Source organism: Lolium rigidum, chromosome 3, assembly GCF_022539505.1.
Source record: "Lolium rigidum isolate FL_2022 chromosome 3, APGP_CSIRO_Lrig_0.1, whole genome shotgun sequence".
Classification (NCBI taxonomy): domain Eukaryota; kingdom Viridiplantae; phylum Streptophyta; class Magnoliopsida; order Poales; family Poaceae; genus Lolium; species Lolium rigidum.
The window spans coordinates 143,320,575-143,336,001 of record NC_061510.1 but is presented as its reverse complement, the minus strand read 5'-3'; the positions used below and the strand labels follow the sequence as shown (position 1 = coordinate 143,336,001).

The 15,427-nt window shown below is 52.8% G+C and overlaps 3 protein-coding genes across 3 annotated transcripts; 1 reads left to right on the top strand and 2 right to left on the bottom strand.

Annotated features, from left to right (window-relative positions):
- Positions 1 to 268: 268 nt before the first annotated feature.
- LOC124695600 (inactive beta-amylase 9-like) lies at positions 269 to 2,236 on the bottom strand. Its single transcript, XM_047228427.1, has 3 exons — positions 1,732 to 2,236; positions 1,409 to 1,617; positions 269 to 1,298 (listed from the first exon to the last, which is right to left on the bottom strand). The coding sequence occupies exons 1-3, from the start codon at positions 2,234 to 2,236 to the stop codon at positions 444 to 446; spliced, it is 1,569 nt and encodes a 522-aa protein (XP_047084383.1). The 3' UTR covers positions 269 to 443.
- A 4,079-nt stretch (positions 2,237 to 6,315) lies between these two features.
- LOC124698337 (divinyl chlorophyllide a 8-vinyl-reductase, chloroplastic-like) lies at positions 6,316 to 7,766 on the top strand. Its single transcript, XM_047230825.1, has one exon. It carries the CDS (start codon positions 6,402 to 6,404, stop codon positions 7,617 to 7,619), a length of 1,218 nt encoding a protein of 405 aa, XP_047086781.1. The 5' UTR covers positions 6,316 to 6,401; the 3' UTR covers positions 7,620 to 7,766.
- Positions 7,767 to 10,637: 2,871 nt separating this feature from the next.
- Positions 10,638 to 13,398, bottom strand: LOC124702427 (zinc finger protein CONSTANS-LIKE 13-like). Its single transcript, XM_047234569.1, has 4 exons — positions 12,698 to 13,398; positions 12,372 to 12,596; positions 11,364 to 11,659; positions 10,638 to 11,259 (listed from the first exon to the last, which is right to left on the bottom strand). The coding sequence occupies exons 1-4, from the start codon at positions 13,214 to 13,216 to the stop codon at positions 11,166 to 11,168; spliced, it is 1,134 nt and encodes a 377-aa protein (XP_047090525.1). The 5' UTR covers positions 13,217 to 13,398; the 3' UTR covers positions 10,638 to 11,165.
- Between the last annotated feature and the right edge of the window lie 2,029 nt (positions 13,399 to 15,427).

Genomic DNA, 15,427 nt, shown 5'->3' with positions numbered 1-15,427 from the left:
TGGGTTGCCTCTAAATATGGATGATGGTGTCCATAGGTGCCTGGGTTATGTGAAGAAGGATGTTTCTAACATAAAAACTATGTTGGGAGAAGAAGTGAAGTGTGTCATTTTCCGATTGTGCGATTATAATTCTGTATTTTTGGAAGTAGCAACTAGCAAGCAAAGTCCAGTTGCAATGATGCAAATATCATTATCATGAACCATATCTGAGATTATTAGGTGGAATATTTCACCTTGATTCTTGAGGTTTCCATCATATAGTACATACTTCCCGACGCAACGCCAACAAATAATCATCACAATGATGAAATACACTTTGGAATACAATTCGATCAACTACTGACCCCACTAATATAGGGACCGTCGTTCTCAGCTGGAATTTACAGCTGAACCCTACTAAATGGACTATGTACATCAAGGAGACCGACGCAACAGCAAGTTTGTCAAGCTAGTTGCGCCTCTTTCTCGGCGCCCTGTTCCACGCGGCCGGAGAGAGGGGCCAACTGGCCGCCGTCGGCCGGCAGATCGTCCTCGTGCGACTCCTCAGGGAACTCGAGGTCTCGCGCGAACTGCACGAACAGCGGCCAGTGGTCGGGCGAGAAGAACTCCGCGCCCATCCGCTGGTACGTGAAGTGGCACGGCCGCGTGCGGTCGGCGGTCAGCAGGCCGCCCAAGGCACCGGCGGCGCCAGCGCCATCGCTGGCTACGACGAGTGACGCGTTCTCGTACGCGATCCGCGCGCCGTGCCCCGTGCAGGCGTCCTTGATCTGAGCCAGGACCTCCTCTGCCTCTGACCCCGCGGCGGCGTCCATCGTGCCGGACACGAGCACCGTGCAATCGTACCGCGCGAACATCTCGGCCACCGGGCCGTACCCGCCGTGCAGCCCGGCGGTGGCCTCCGCGGGGCGCGACCGGCGACGCAGGAACGGCACCTTGGCGGACAGCTCGATCTGCTTGCCGAAGAACACCCTTGTGGCCGCGGCCAGGACGCGGTCACCGTGCGCCAGGAGCTCCCCGGCGTACCACGAGAGGAAGAAGCTGCCGTACTCGGTCTGCCACGAGCCCCTGAAGAAGCCCGAGGACTCCGGCGGGTCTTCGTACCGCGGGGCGTCGTGCGGGCCCGCCAGGCCCCACAGCGGCCGCCCCGACGAGTCGGCGTGCTGCTTCAGCCGCGCTAGCGTGTGCTTGTCGTAGCACTGGAACTCGCCGTCGCCCGCGTAGCCGTCCACGAGATCGCATCCCGGCGGGTACGACGGGTACCGGAGCTCGCCGTCGGGACCCAGGCTGACGGTCACGTCCTATAGAATAATCCAAGTAAAACAATCAAACAACAGGTACTTATGGTGTGGCCAAATTCTGAAATTATCAAACAAACAAGTCGAAAAAAACAAGTTATGTTCTGTCTTACCGTAATGGTAGAGCCCAAGAAGTCCTGGAAGGCGTCGGCGAAGCTTCGGAAGAAGGCCTCGTATGCCTGGATCGGCGACTTCCCGGCGAGCAGCGGTAGGTCGTCGACGGCAAAAGAGAGACATTCCTTGCGGCGGTTCCCAGAGCGGTCTGCGAAGAGGATGTCCGGGTCGGCGGCGAGCGCGTCAACGACCCAGCCGGGGAGAGCGGTGTCGGCTTCAGCGCCAGCGACCGTGTCAGGGAGCGGGGTGCTAGCGTCATCCACGGCGACGGCGTCAGCGATCGACTCAGTGTTTGTGGTGCCAGCGTCAGCGACTTTATCGGGGAGCGTGGCGCCGCGACCGTGCGTGAGGAGCGAGACCCGGAGGCTGAGCCCGGCGTCGCGGACCATGCCAGCGACGGCGAGGTACCCGGTCCACTCGAACTTCTCCTCCGATCCGGGCTGCACGACGGCCCAAGACACGGGCAGCTCGACGCCCTCGACGCCGAGCAGCTTGAGCGCGCGCAGCCCGGCCCTGATGGCCCGGGGCCGGCTCACCGCGGCCCCGTTGCAGGAGATCACGTCCGCGGGTAGGCCGACGAACAGCCTCATCGCCCGCGCGTCGTCGTCAGCCTCGCCCGCGACCTCGGTCCTCTGCTCCTCGGCGACGAGCTGCGCCCTCGCGATCGCGAGGCCCGGCCTGGCCCGGACGCCCCAGCTGGCGGCGCACCGCGTCGTGCCAGCAAGCCGAACAGCCCCCAACCCGTGTCCGGCCAGTGTGATCTTCCCGACGCACCGCCGTGTCGCCGGCCCAGCCGCCGCCGTCTGCTGCATGAGCACGGCTTCCATCGTCGTTGCCGATCGGATCAAGCTTGATTGCGACGAGGCTTGCTGCGTTGCTGTCGCTTCCGCGTCTGCGATTGCGTTTGCTTGTGGCTGCTACTGCTTCGTACTACGACTGGTTGAGGTCTCCGTTCCGTTTTTCTCGCGTATTTATGCGCGGGATCGAGCACAAGGAAACAAAACGGAGAGGGCCACGTGGCACATAATCGGCCACCACCAATAACGCAAAAAGCGGTCGGGCCTTATCGAGTCAATGACTGGTGGGTCTATCCGGATCAAGCGCATGTGGTTCCAGGATGATTGGGGGGCACGTAAGTCATTTCCGTGCTGCCAGTAGCGGGCGGGTGAACTCGTGGATAAGTAGGCACGTCGAAGGGGAGCCACGTACACGGTCGGTCGCCCGGGCAGCTGACGCGTGGGCCTACGCTTGTCAGTCACCTAGGAAGGCTGACGCTGATGCGTGGGGCCTGAGAATCCAGGCGTGGCTGCCAAGGTGAAGAGCGTACGCACCGCACGACATGTTGGGGTGAGGGTTTAAGTTGCCTGACGTGGCGGTCTCGGATATGTGGGTGAACGACACCTACTCTATTTTTTGGCATGAAGTTCACGGCGAGCGGCGACCACGAGCGCATTGCGTGGATATGAAATTTCCTTCCGGCGGTCTACGCACGCATGTGATTTGATTGTGCGTTTGTCATTTCGTTTTCAAGCTTGTACTCTTGGTACTGGTTCAAAGGCTCTTTTGTTGGTAGATCGACCAACGTATTCAGGGACGGCAACTAGTGGTCGCCAACTTCCCATTTTTCTTGGCGCATTGTGTTGTTTTTGTTGTTGTTACGGAATGGATTGTTCGTTTTGTGTAGTAACTTCGGAGGACGGCCGTACGTGTGGGCAAACACTTTGTGTGGCTGGTGTAATAAATGCAGTAAGATTAGTGTGATGCAAGAAAATGTTAATGCACCTCCCTACCGGAATTGTCAAGGTGGAAATAGTGGCTAAATCACAAAGAAAGGTGTAAATCTAGTAGTAGTACGAAAACGGTTTATTGTCTTCTACAAATGCAACCAATTGAAACATCTCAAAGAAAAAGTACGTCGGTCAAAGTTTTGAATTTTTTTTCCCGACTAGAACATGTGCATAATTATCATTTCTTTTCTGCACTTATAGTACTCCTCCGTCCGCAAATAAGTGTGCATTTTGCTTTCGTAAAAGTCAAACATGTGTATGTGTTCTTCATAGTAAGGGAACTGTTTGTCGAGTTTGCTATGTTTGAATTGCTCAGACTAGGTTGCCAATCTTCTTCTTTATTGCTCAAATGGTGTTCCAAATCAAAATGCTCATAGGTGTGTTCATTCTTAAAAGTCGTAGTGTTGATTTGAATGCGGACAAATCTAATCTTTCTACGGTGTTCACCGTAAGGCTATTTGGTAGTCTCCAAGTGAGTTTAATTTCCGAAAGCATCGTCACAAATGCATCAGGCCACCAGCCAACTTAACCGCACACAAACAAGGACATGTAGCGAATCTATAAGTACCACATGTACTATCGCCAAGAGTAAGAAGGGGAGCACAAACATCGGGGCAGGGAAGGCCACGACAACGGTATCTTTGTCGATTGTCCCCTATGTTGTTGTCGAAGTCGTTGATTTCGCAGAAGTCGGCGAGAAAGCAGCAAGCCGTGTGGAATTAAGTTAGCCGACGACGTTGAACTCGAATAGCAGCAAACAATTGCGCCGAGACACTCCCCAAAAACATCACTGCATGGGGTTTCGGAGGCCCTAGCTTTTCGGGCGGCCGTGTACACGGTCACGAGATGGGGAAAACTAGAGAAATACACAACAATTGAAACCCACGGGCCACAATAAAGGACAATCCGCCCTTTGTATAGCCTACTAGAGAAATACACAACAATTGAAACCTACGGGCCACAATAAAGGACAATCCGCCCTTTGTATAGCCTGGGGCACATGAGACACACTTGGGCGACCCGAACCGACACGCGGCGGAGGAAGACTCTCAAAACCAGGTATGTGTCAAGCATGTGTATGCATGTTGACAAGTACATCCCTAGCCCAGCTGGTGCACCGAGCAAAAAAACAGTCTTCCATAAAAATGTCTTGACAAGCTTGTCCAACGTCCTCTCAAGTAGTAATGTGATACTAAACTTAGTGCCAAAGTTGTTCTCCAGCCACCACTATAAAGAATCGATGGGTCTTAAGGCTTCAGAAATTGTAGGCTATAAAAATGGTATGCTGCATGGGCCGCAGCCGAATTACTTTCAACAATCTTTGACTAATCATTCACTTTTCTGTACTTATATGAGTTCCATGGAAAACTATAATACTTTGTTCATATTTTGTGTAACTTCAATGATATTTTGCACGACAGTAAAAACAATATCGGAACGCTCAAATTTGTTTTCTTCAAAATGCGAGAGATCTAAAAACGGGGTAAGGTTGAGAAACATAAATAATGTTCTTGTGAAAAAGTGGCAGCCATACCAAAGAAAATCAACTTTGCGAGTGCAAGGATGAATGTTCTTGTCCCTATTTTCCTGTCGGATTTGAACTTACTTTTTATGGCATGCCCTTACTTGAACCTCGCTGGGCTTGGTGTCCATGGACCGTGACCCAACCGCACATGGAACCAATGACTGGGCTAGTGGCTACAAAAGCAGCAGTGCACAACAGGATGAAACCACGGTTATGAATTTTACTCCAAGCAGCAACCCAAACGACATTGTGCAAAGTCCGAATTTTTGATGCTAAGCAAGTACCTACGGATGCCATGGGGTCCAGGCGGTGTGCAAAACAATGCCTTATATGGAAGGCCAATTCAATTGGTACGAGTTACTGCTTTGAACACAACATGTGATTCAGATGTTGTCAAATTCCATAAGACGGTTGTGATAGCTCTCTCAAGGCCAGACAATCTTGTGCAAGTTGGAGCTGTCTTTTATTGCGCCAGGAGTATGCAATTGCTTGGAGGCAAGCAATGTTTTTTTGGGCGGTAATGTCATGCCCCTACTTGGACCTCGCCGGGCTTGGTATCCATGGGCTGTGACCCAACCTCACGTGGAACCAATGACTGGGCTAATGGCTACAAAGGCAGCTGTGCACGTCTGGGTCTCTCCTTCGTCCTCACGGTGTTTTTGCTCTCCTCAATCAACTTGGAGACTTGGTATCCATCTCACGCCACGGTGCTCACTGGCGGCCACGGGATATTACATTTTAGCTCAATTTTGATACATAGACTATCGTTGTCTGCAAGGAGACATTGTAGGACTGTTTTTTTTTTCTTGGATCGGACTGTTTGTGTAGCTTTTCTGTATATCAAAAGATATGATTGTTCATGTACACATCGCCTACAGCACGAAAAGGACTGCTGAATTCAACATTCAGTTTTTTTTACAGGAATTTAACATTCAGTTCCTTCCGCCGGCCATTGCGATAAGCAGGTCGGGAGCAACGAGAGACGATTTGGCCTCAGATTAGCATTTTGGCACATTGATCCTTGCCGCCGGTAACCCGGGCAAAAATCACCCGGTACGCACAATAGTTACCGAGGCTCACACCAAACGCTGTCATCACCGGCCAATGGATCTCGGCTCTACAACGCGAACAAAAGGGACCTCGATCTCTCGAGAGGAAAGGGGAAAAAAATCACGAATTGTGAGAGGGAAACAATTATGAACCGGAATGAAACCCAATCCGCAAGAGATGAACGAGGAGTAACAGGAACGACATGAAAGCGATCGAAACCGCGAGAAGAAACTATGGCGAGAGCACGGCACGAAGAAGGGAAGTCGGGAGCCAGATCCGCAGAAAGAAAATGGCGGCCGTGTCAGATTAGGGTTCCGATTGGGGATCTGTCGGTCAGGGCGTCCAGCTTTAAAGCATCTGAAAAGGCTGGGTGGGCCAGATGGCGGTCAGCAACCAGGGACTTAGGCCCGTGGGCCAAGGAGAAATTGAGCCCGGTATCAAACGATCCCGAGGCCAATCAATCCATCCGTCGTCTCCAGCGTTTACCCCGAACCCGAAGAAATCACACGGCTGGATTGCCCTCCCCCCGCCACCACAAACGCTCGCCGGATTCTTCCCACACTCGATAGTCGATACTCCACACTCGCCGCAGCCACGTCGCCCTCCGAGCCCCGCATTTCCTCGAGCACGATGGCGGCGCTGCTCCTCTCCTCCCGCCTCCCCACCGCCACGGCCCCCACCTCCACCTCCGCACCTCGCCCCTCTCCCCGCTTCATCTCATTCCCCGTCACTCCCGCCAAGTCTTGCCGCCGCCACCGGGGCCGTATCGTCGCCTCCTCCGCCACTTCCCCGCCGGCGCCCACCCCGGCCGCGGCCCAGCCCTTCCGCTCGCTGCCCCCCTCCGAGACCACGGTCCTCGTCACGGGCGCCACGGGCTACATCGGCCGCTACGTCGTCCGCGAGCTGCTGCGCCGCGGCCACCGCGTGCTCGCCGTCGCGCGCCCCCGCAGCGGCATCCGCGGCAAGAACTCGCAGGAGGACGTCATCGCCGACCTCGCCCCAGCCCGCGTCGTCTTCTCCGACGTCACGGACCCGGACGCCCTCCGCGCCGACCTCTCCGAGCACGGCCCGGTCCACGCCGCGGTCTGCTGCCTCGCGAGCCGCGGCGGCGGGGTGCAGGACTCGTGGCGCGTCGACTACCGCGCCACACTCCACACACTCCAGGCCGCGCGGAGCCTCGGCGCGGCCCACTTCGTGCTCCTCTCCGCGGTCTGCGTCCAGAAGCCGCTGCTCGAGTTCCAGCGCGCCAAGCTCCGGTTCGAGGACGAGCTGGCCGCCGAGGCGGCCCGGGACGCGGCATTCACCTACAGCGTCGTCCGCCCCACCGCCTTCTTCAAGAGCCTCGGCGGCCAGGTCGAGGTCGTCAAGAAGGGCAACCCCTACGTCATGTTCGGCGACGGCAAGCTCTGCGCCTGCAAGCCCATCAGCGAGGAGGACCTCGCGTCCTTCATCGCCGACTGCATCTTCGACCAGGACAAGGCCAACAAGGTGCTCCCCATTGGAGGGCCCGGGAAGGCGCTCACCCCGCTGGAGCAGGGGGAGATGCTGTTCCGGCTGCTCGGGCGCGAGCCCAAGTTCATCAAGGTGCCAATTCAGATCATGGATGGTGTCATCTGGGTGCTGGATGGATTGGCCAAGGTGTTCCCGGGCCTGGAGGACGCCGCCGAGTTCGGTAAGATTGGGAGGTACTATGCCTCGGAGAGCATGCTGGTGCTAGACCCGGAGACTGGAGAGTACAGCGACGAGCTGACGCCGAGCTACGGTACGGACACGCTAGAGCAGTTCTTCGACAAGGTGATAAGGGAAGGAATGGCGGGGCAGGAGCTCGGCGAGCAGACCATCTTCTAGGCCCTTCGGGTTTCCAGAGCTTGTACATTCAGAGACAACAATGTAGAGAGGTGAGGCTTTTGACATGCTGATGTTTCCAGCACAACTATTAGCTCAATTGTACCATACAAGGCATTGTGTATTTTTGAAGGAGGAGAAGTTTTGCTATGTTTAGCCGTATATAGATCAAGATGGTTTACAATCTCACTACACAATTACTCGTATATAAACCTGACGGTGTTTTACAACCTTAGGTGCTGAATTTTATACAGACATCTATCCATGATGAAGTTAATAAACCCAACAGTAAGATAAATTTTGCTATAAACCATGTCAAATATAGCATAATGGTACTCTCAATTGCCTGTAAATAGCAGCACTCACCTCACAGAGTTCATATATGGAAGATTATATACTGCACTAAAATGGATGGAAGATTATATACGGGTACTGCACTAAAAACAACTATCCTGTTATAAACTTATAAACCAGGGGAAGTGTTTTACAACTTTAGGTATTGAATATTATACAGCCGTTGATAGTTGCTCCAAGGAGTTGGCTGTATAATATTAATACCTAAAGTTTCACCCAACTAAACCCACGAGAGTGATTTACTCAACTAAACCCAACAGCGAGACAAGTTTCACTAAAACCATGCCAAATAGCATAATGGTTGCCTGTAAATAGTAGTACTGACTTCACAGAGATCATAGATGTTAGACTATACAAGTACTGGGCTAGATACGGGTAGATACAACTATCCTGTTACATAATTCCTAGTATAAACCAGGCAATGTTTTACAATTGTAGGTACTGAATATTATATAGCCGTGTACAATTGCTCCAAGGATTTGGTAACCAAACACCACCCATGAGAATGATTTACTCAACTAAACCCAACAGTGAGACAAGTTTCGCTAAAACCACGCCAACTAGCATAATGGTTGCCTGTAAATAGTAGTACTGACTTCACAGAGTTCATAGATGTTAGACTGTACAAGTACTGGGCTAGATGCAACTATCCTGTTACATAATAGTAGTACTGACTTCACAGAGTTCATAATGAACTCGACAGTGAGATAAAATCCGCTATAAACCATGTCAAGTAGCATAATGGTACTCTCATTTGCCTGTAAATAGCAGCACTCACTTCACAGAGTTCATAGATAGAAGGTTATATACAGGTACTGCACTAAAATAGATGGACGATTATATACATGTACTGCACTAAAAGCAACTATCCTGTTACATAATTCCTGTTATAAACCAGGTAGTGTTTTACAACTTTAGGTATTGAATATATTGTACAGCCGTCTACAATTGCTCCAAGGATTTGGTAACCAAACACGACCCATGAGAATGATTACTCAAATAAACCAGACTGTGTTTTACAACTGTAGGTACTGAATTTTATACACACATCTACTCATGAAGTTAATAAACCCAACAGTGAGATAAAATTTGCAATAAACCATGTCAAATACTATCTCACTGTTGACATGGTTTATTGCATAATAGTACTCTCATTTGCCTGTAAATAGCAGCACTCACTTTACAGAGTTCATAGGTGGAAGATTAGATACAGGTACTGCACTAAAATAGATGGAAGAGGATTATATACACGTACTGCACTAAAATAGATGGAAGATTATATACAGGTACTGCACTAAAAACAACTATCCTGTTACATAACTTCAGGCATTGAATATTATACAGCCGTAGACAGTTGCTTCAAGGATTTGGTAACCAAACACGACCATTAAAATGATTACTCAAATAAACCCAACAGTGAGATAAAATTCGCTATAAACCATGTCAAATAGCATAATGGTACACCCATTTTCCTGTGAATAGTAGCACTCACTTCACAGAGTTCATAGATGGAAGATTATATACAAATGCTGCACTAAAGTCTAAAAACAACTATCCTGTTACATAATTGCTCTTATTTACCAGGCGGTGTACAACTTTAGGTACTGAATATTAAACAGCCGTCGACAGTTGCTCCAAGAATTTGGTAACCAAACAGCATCCATGAGGATGATTTTACTGAACTAAATCCAACAGTGAGACGAGGTCCTCTAAAATCATGCCACATAGCATAATGGTACTCTCATTTTGCCTGTAAATAGTAGCACTGATTCACAGAGTTCAGATGGAAGACTATATACAAGGGTTGGACTAAAAACAATTATCCTCAACATAGCTTAATCTTACAACATATATACATTATTAGGATTGTACATGAGCTATAATCTGCCACACTGAAGGCAAACAAAATAGCAGCACTCACTTGCCTGTAAATAGCAGCACTCACTTCACAGAGTTCATAGATGGAAGATTATATACAGGTACTGCACTAAAATAGATGGAAGATTATATGCAGGTACTGCACCAAAAACAGCTATCATGTTACATAACTTCTGTTATAAATCAGACAGTGGTTTACAACTTTATGTACTGAATATTATACAGCCGTCGACAGTTGCTCCAAGGAGTTTTTTTAAAACCTGAATGGGTTTCCCCGCTGCATTTTTTATTTTTATTTATTTTAATAATTTCTCCAAGGAGTTGGTAACCAAGCACCACCCATGAGAGTGATTTGTAAGAGTAGGAATCGACGGGTAGATCTAATGCCGGGTACTACTGTCTCTCTAAACTAGAGTACTGATTCTATGCGAGCGACAGCGAGAACGAGAGAGACAGGGGCATACCTTCTCCCTTCGAGGAGGAGCCTACGGACGTCGACATGGTGGCGATGGCGGTGGCATGGGTGAGGTAGTGGCGAAGCTTCCCGTCACTGCTGCGAGCCCTAGATCGGTAGGGTACATCGGTGGGGTGTACGGTGCGATGAACCTCGTGTTGCATGCCGCCGGCCCCCACCTCTTTATATAGCGCAGCGTGACAGGGGCCACCAACCATAGTGGGTTGGGCACCGCCGATCAGGGCGTAGGTGAAAGGGGCCCGGTGGGCCCACTCGGGAGAGAGATCAATCTAAAATGATTTACTCAACTAAACCCAAAAGTGAGACAAGTTTCGCTAAAACCATGCCAAATAGCATAATGGTTGCCTGTAAGTAGTGACTTCACAGAGTTCATAGATGTGAGTATACAAGTACTGGGCTAGATACAACTATCCTTTTACATAATTCCTAGTATAAACCAGACAATGTTTTACAATTGTAGGTACTGAATATTATATAGCCGTCTATGATTGCTCCAAGGATTTGGTAACCAAACACCACCCATGAGAATGATTTACTCGACTAAACCCAACAGCGAGACAAGTTTCGCTAAAACCATGCCAAATACCATAATGGTGCTCTCATTTGCCTGTAAATAGTAGCACTGACTTCACGAAGTTCAGATGGAAGACTATATACAAGGGTTGGACTAACAACAACTATCCTCAACATAGCGTTGCCTTACAACATACATACATTATTAGGATTTTACATGAGCTATGATCTGCCAAACTGAAGGCTAACAAAATGTCCATGCCTTCACTCGCTCCTATTTAGTCTTCTTCCTCTTGGCCAAGATGCAATACATACTGCAAAATGAAGGCTTATATCTGATTTGCCTTTGCAAAACGCCCCTTGACTCTCAGCCTGCTGTCCGCACGAGCTTTGCGGGACTCATACCTGACCTGTTTGTCGAACCTGCAAAATGCAATACAGTGTTATGCACACAATTTTGAACCCGATCTGATATTTACCGAGGAAACTTCACCAAAAAGATTTGACATGCTATGGTCACATCTCACCTTCTTGTTCTTCTCTTTTCTTTATAGCGTGAAATGACAATGTCCCGTTCAGGGCCAGCAACAACATCAAAGGTACCCCGTTTGGGGAAAACTTGCGTTGGCATGCCACTGCTAGGATTTGCCTGGTGGCTGTCATCCATCATGCTACCATTGCTCATGCTGGGGCAAAGCTCCGACATCTGAACAAACGATGACAGGCATGCTTCAGCTGAGCTGACTGGAGCCTGCTCGTGTTCATACTCGGTCTTGCAAGCGTCATTTAGGGCATGGTAGTTGCCGTTGTTCCATCCACCATTCTGCCAGCCAGGTAGAGAAACATGTTAATCGATTACTCTTAACATGATGATCGGTCACCAAGTAAGCAGATACTATGTGCACAATAAAATAACAATCAAAACTAGTGCAGATTTACTGGTTTTTGTATATGATTTCCGGAGTATGCCAGAAAATTAGAGATGGTCCTTTTCATGACCGATTTTAGCTACAGCATGTCTCACAAGGTGCTACTGCCTCCCTACAAGGGATGACGGTATGATACCCTCGTTCAGTTTAGCTATGAATCTTCTAGTTCAATAACAAGAGGAGAATAGACAAACGGACCAGTAGCAAGCCCCTGTATAGTTTAATACTGGCTACTGAAGTCAAATTTGGGAGATTCTGAAATAGAGTGACTCCCCTCTAACTACAACAGATGTATGTTGAGCTGTAGACACATACACTTGAGAATATATGCCTCATCAAGATAGGTATGACTTAATAGAAAAGTTTGCCACGAATATCCTTGGCTGCATATGATGCAGAATATTTCTACCTTGTATACTCTCTGCCGTTCGAATAGATTTGCCGTAGACTCTACTAGTTGTCTAAGTACAAGTTTCAGTCAAACACCTGTGCCAAATTTGTTCTTGGCTGATGAGCAATTGCAGTACGAAGTTCTGGATACATCTTCCAGAATTAATGAGCAGCATGGTGAAATTAGGCAGATGGAGTGAAGTATGTGGTTCAAACCTCATAACCAGGGGTTGGCATGGTTGTGACTTCATAGCTGTTGTCGGTGGCAAAATTGCCGTTTTCGTTCATGTACTGCGATGGCGTCCAAGAGGGCAACTGATGGGGAGCTTGCTCCGCCTCCTCACGAGGTGTTATCTGCTCACCACCGCCTTCGGCCTCGGCGAGCTCGCGTAGCTGTTTTATAACCTCTTCGTTGGCCTTTCCGTCCGGGGTGCTCTGGTTCTTCAGTTTGCAGCAAGCAATCATATTCAGAGTTAGGTGCGAGACCAAAGCAAGAGTAGCAGTGAATTTGGGAAGAGTAAAGGTGGGCAGCAGGCAGGTACCTTGGGGGAGGACGGCGTGACGAGGGGCTGGAAGCCATGGACAGAGGTGGTGGGCACGATGAGGTCCTCCATGCTGAACACGTGCGGCTCGTCCCAGATGTCCCACCACCCCTCGTCCGCCCTGGCGGCCTTGGGCTTCTCGAAGTCCGGCACGCCGAGGACGGCGGCGAGATCGTGCGCGGTGGGGCGGCCCGTGTAGGGCTGCACCGTGCAGCGGTCGGTGCCGAGCGGCGGCGACATGCCGAAGTCGCAGTTGGAGCAGAGGAAGCCGGCGCTGGAGCGGAAGACGGCCCCGGCGGAGAGGCATGCGGCGCAGAGCGGGGCGCGCGCGTGGCGGGAGCAGACGGCGTTGGCGGCGTGCACGAGGCGGTCGCAGAGCAGGCAGAGCCTGGCGCTGTCGGCGCGGCAGTACACCGCCGCCCGCGCCTCGCTGCAGTAGTCGCAGGCGACGCCGGCGGGGAGGTCATCCTCCTTGTCCATGGCCGGCGGGTGTCCGTCCTGCCGCTCCTCCTGGCCCATGTGAACGATTGGATTGAGCTGGATTGGACTGGTGGTCGTCGCTGGTGGGGAAATGGTTCGAGCTTGGTGTTGGTAGGTGGGTAGCTCTGCAAGAAGAGAAGAGGAGTCGGGCGGAAGAGTGGAAGGGATCAGGAGATAATGCAGAAAGAGGAGACGGGCATATACTGGGTAGATTGCTTGCTGAGAAAGAAGGTGGGAGAAGAGGCGCGACGAGAGGAGTAAACCGGGAAAGGGATGGTTCGAAAGCGAAGGGAGCGACGACGAGGAGATGAGCACTTGAGCAGTCCCGCCTCGTCACTCCCTCGCGTCGCTCAGTCTGATATTTCTGCCCCACTTGACTGCGCTGCGACGCCGGCGAGGCCGGCGACGTGGCTGACTCCGGCGCACGTGAGGCTGGCGGCGGGCCAGGTGTTGGGGCGGGGGTCTGGTCGCGTCGACGGGCTGGGACAAAAGCGGCTTCTCCGTGGCGACGGGAAAGGGAGGGAAGCAGAGCACGGGTGTTCTGAGGTAGGCTGAGCTGTCTCACGAGATCTGGAACGAGCCAGCCGACAGGAGATGCGGCCGTCGCCGGAAAGGGACCGCTTGGACGGGTCTGGGCCTCAGCATGACGCAACGGATGACGTATTCTTTTTTTCCCTGTGGAGTGTGGATCAGTTACCAGAGAGGATTGGACCGAGCCGGCCCAGGTCAACAAAGAAGGCCCTACCCTACCCACAACAAGTCCAGCGAACGACCAGTCCACGAGTAGAAATTTAGACCATCTCCAGTCGCGTCCCCCAAACCGTCCCCCAAACCGCGCCGGATTGAGCGTTTGGGGGACGTGTTTTGTTCGTGCCGCCTTTGGGGGACGTCGCTCCCCAGCCGCGTCCTCCAAACGCCGCCCCCAAATGAATATTGGTGCACGAAAATAAAGGTTTTCATTCAATTTTGATTATATATTACAAAGTTTGAATGAAAACGGCTAGATTTCATCTAAACCTAGACTACCGACCGCCGGCGGTGCGTTCGACGGTCCCGCCCGTCGTCGCCTCCCCTACGCCGCAGCCTCTGCTGCGCGCGCCTCCTCTCCTTGCGTTCGGCGGTGGCCGGACGGTGCCGCTCCCGCCGCGCGTCCTCCTCCGCCCTCACTCGCCGGGCCGCACGGAGGAGAGCTGACGGCGCGACGAATCTGCGCCTCTTCGCGAGCACGGGCGTCGTCCTGGAGCTTCTTCTCCGACTCGAAGGACTCGACGAGCGCGCGTTGCTCGATCGGCCGTCTCGTCCGGGTGCGGCCCGTCGTCGTCGGACCACTCGAACTCGTCGTCATCGTCGTCCTCCGCCTCGGTCTCCTCCGCCTCGGCCTCCTCCTCCTCCATTGGCGCCTCCTCCTCCACATCCGTTGGCGCCTCCATCATCACCGCCGCCAACACGGCGTCCTCCGCCGCCAACTCGTCCGCCCGCCTCCCCATGACGCCCTCGGCGCCGCCTCCGGCTGATGACGCTCCTCCGTCGCCAGCTGCTGCTGGCGCTCGATCGACTCCCGCCGCCGGCGCTCTATCGACTCCCGCCGTTCCCGGTACGGCGCCTCCCGCTCGCCGCGGCGGCGGCTGGCGCTCGTCGGCCCACCGCTGCTCCATCTCCGCCGTGCACCGCACCGTCGCGCCTCTGTCTCGTCGAGGTGTCGGACACCGCAACGGTGGCGTCCTGCTGCTCTCGCCACGGCTGCTGCCGCCGCGGCCTCGCCGGCGAGCGGGGCCATGGGCGCGAACGCCGCCGAATCCGCCGCTCGCGCCGCCTCCCGTCGGCCGGCGGGCTCTGCTGCCGCATCGCCTCCCGCCGCTGGCGACGGTGTGCACGCCATCGCTCTTCCCGGGCCGGCTGGCGAGGGGTCGGTGTCGACCTGCGTTCCGGGACTGCAAGTGGAGGGGACGGCGGTGGAGGAAGTGGCCGGCGCCGGGGTGGTTCGCCATTGCTACCGGTGGTGGAGGAGACGGCGGTGGAGCGACGAGGGCCGTGTTTGTTGCCGGCGGGGTGTGGTGGCTACCGTTGAGCCGGAGACCTTTTATAGACGCCGGCGTCGGGAAGAAAGCGCGGGAACAGGCGAGAAGAGGCGGGAAGATCGCGCGGGAACGGGCGGTGGCGTGCGAACGCCGACGACGCGTGGAGGCTGCGCAGCACCGACGAGACGTCTCGCCTGCCCCTCCGTCGCCATTAAGGCAAAGATGTCGTCGT

Excerpts from the sequence above, each read along its gene's own strand:
- LOC124698337 (XM_047230825.1), top strand. The coding sequence starts at position 6,402 with ATGGCGGCGCTGCTCCTCTCCTCCCGCCTCCCCACCGCCACGGCCCCC.
- LOC124702427 (XM_047234569.1), bottom strand. The coding sequence starts at position 13,216 with ATGGGCCAGGAGGAGCGGCAGGACGGACACCCGCCGGCCATGGACAAG. Across the intron at positions 12,597-12,697 it reads TCACGCCGTCCTCCCCCAAG|AACCAGAGCACCCCGGACGG; the intron begins GTACCTGCCTGC and ends TGCAAACTGAAG. Across the intron at positions 11,260-11,363 it reads GAAAAGAGAAGAACAAGAAG|GTTCGACAAACAGGTCAGGT; the intron begins GTGAGATGTGAC and ends TGCATTTTGCAG.
- LOC124695600 (XM_047228427.1), bottom strand. The coding sequence starts at position 2,236 with ATGGAAGCCGTGCTCATGCAGCAGACGGCGGCGGCTGGGCCGGCGACA. Across the intron at positions 1,618-1,731 it reads CGGTCGCGGCGCCACGCTCC|CCGCTCTCCCCGGCTGGGTC; the intron begins CCGATAAAGTCG and ends CTGAAGCCGACA. Across the intron at positions 1,299-1,408 it reads TCTTGGGCTCTACCATTACG|GACGTGACCGTCAGCCTGGG; the intron begins GTAAGACAGAAC and ends ATTATTCTATAG.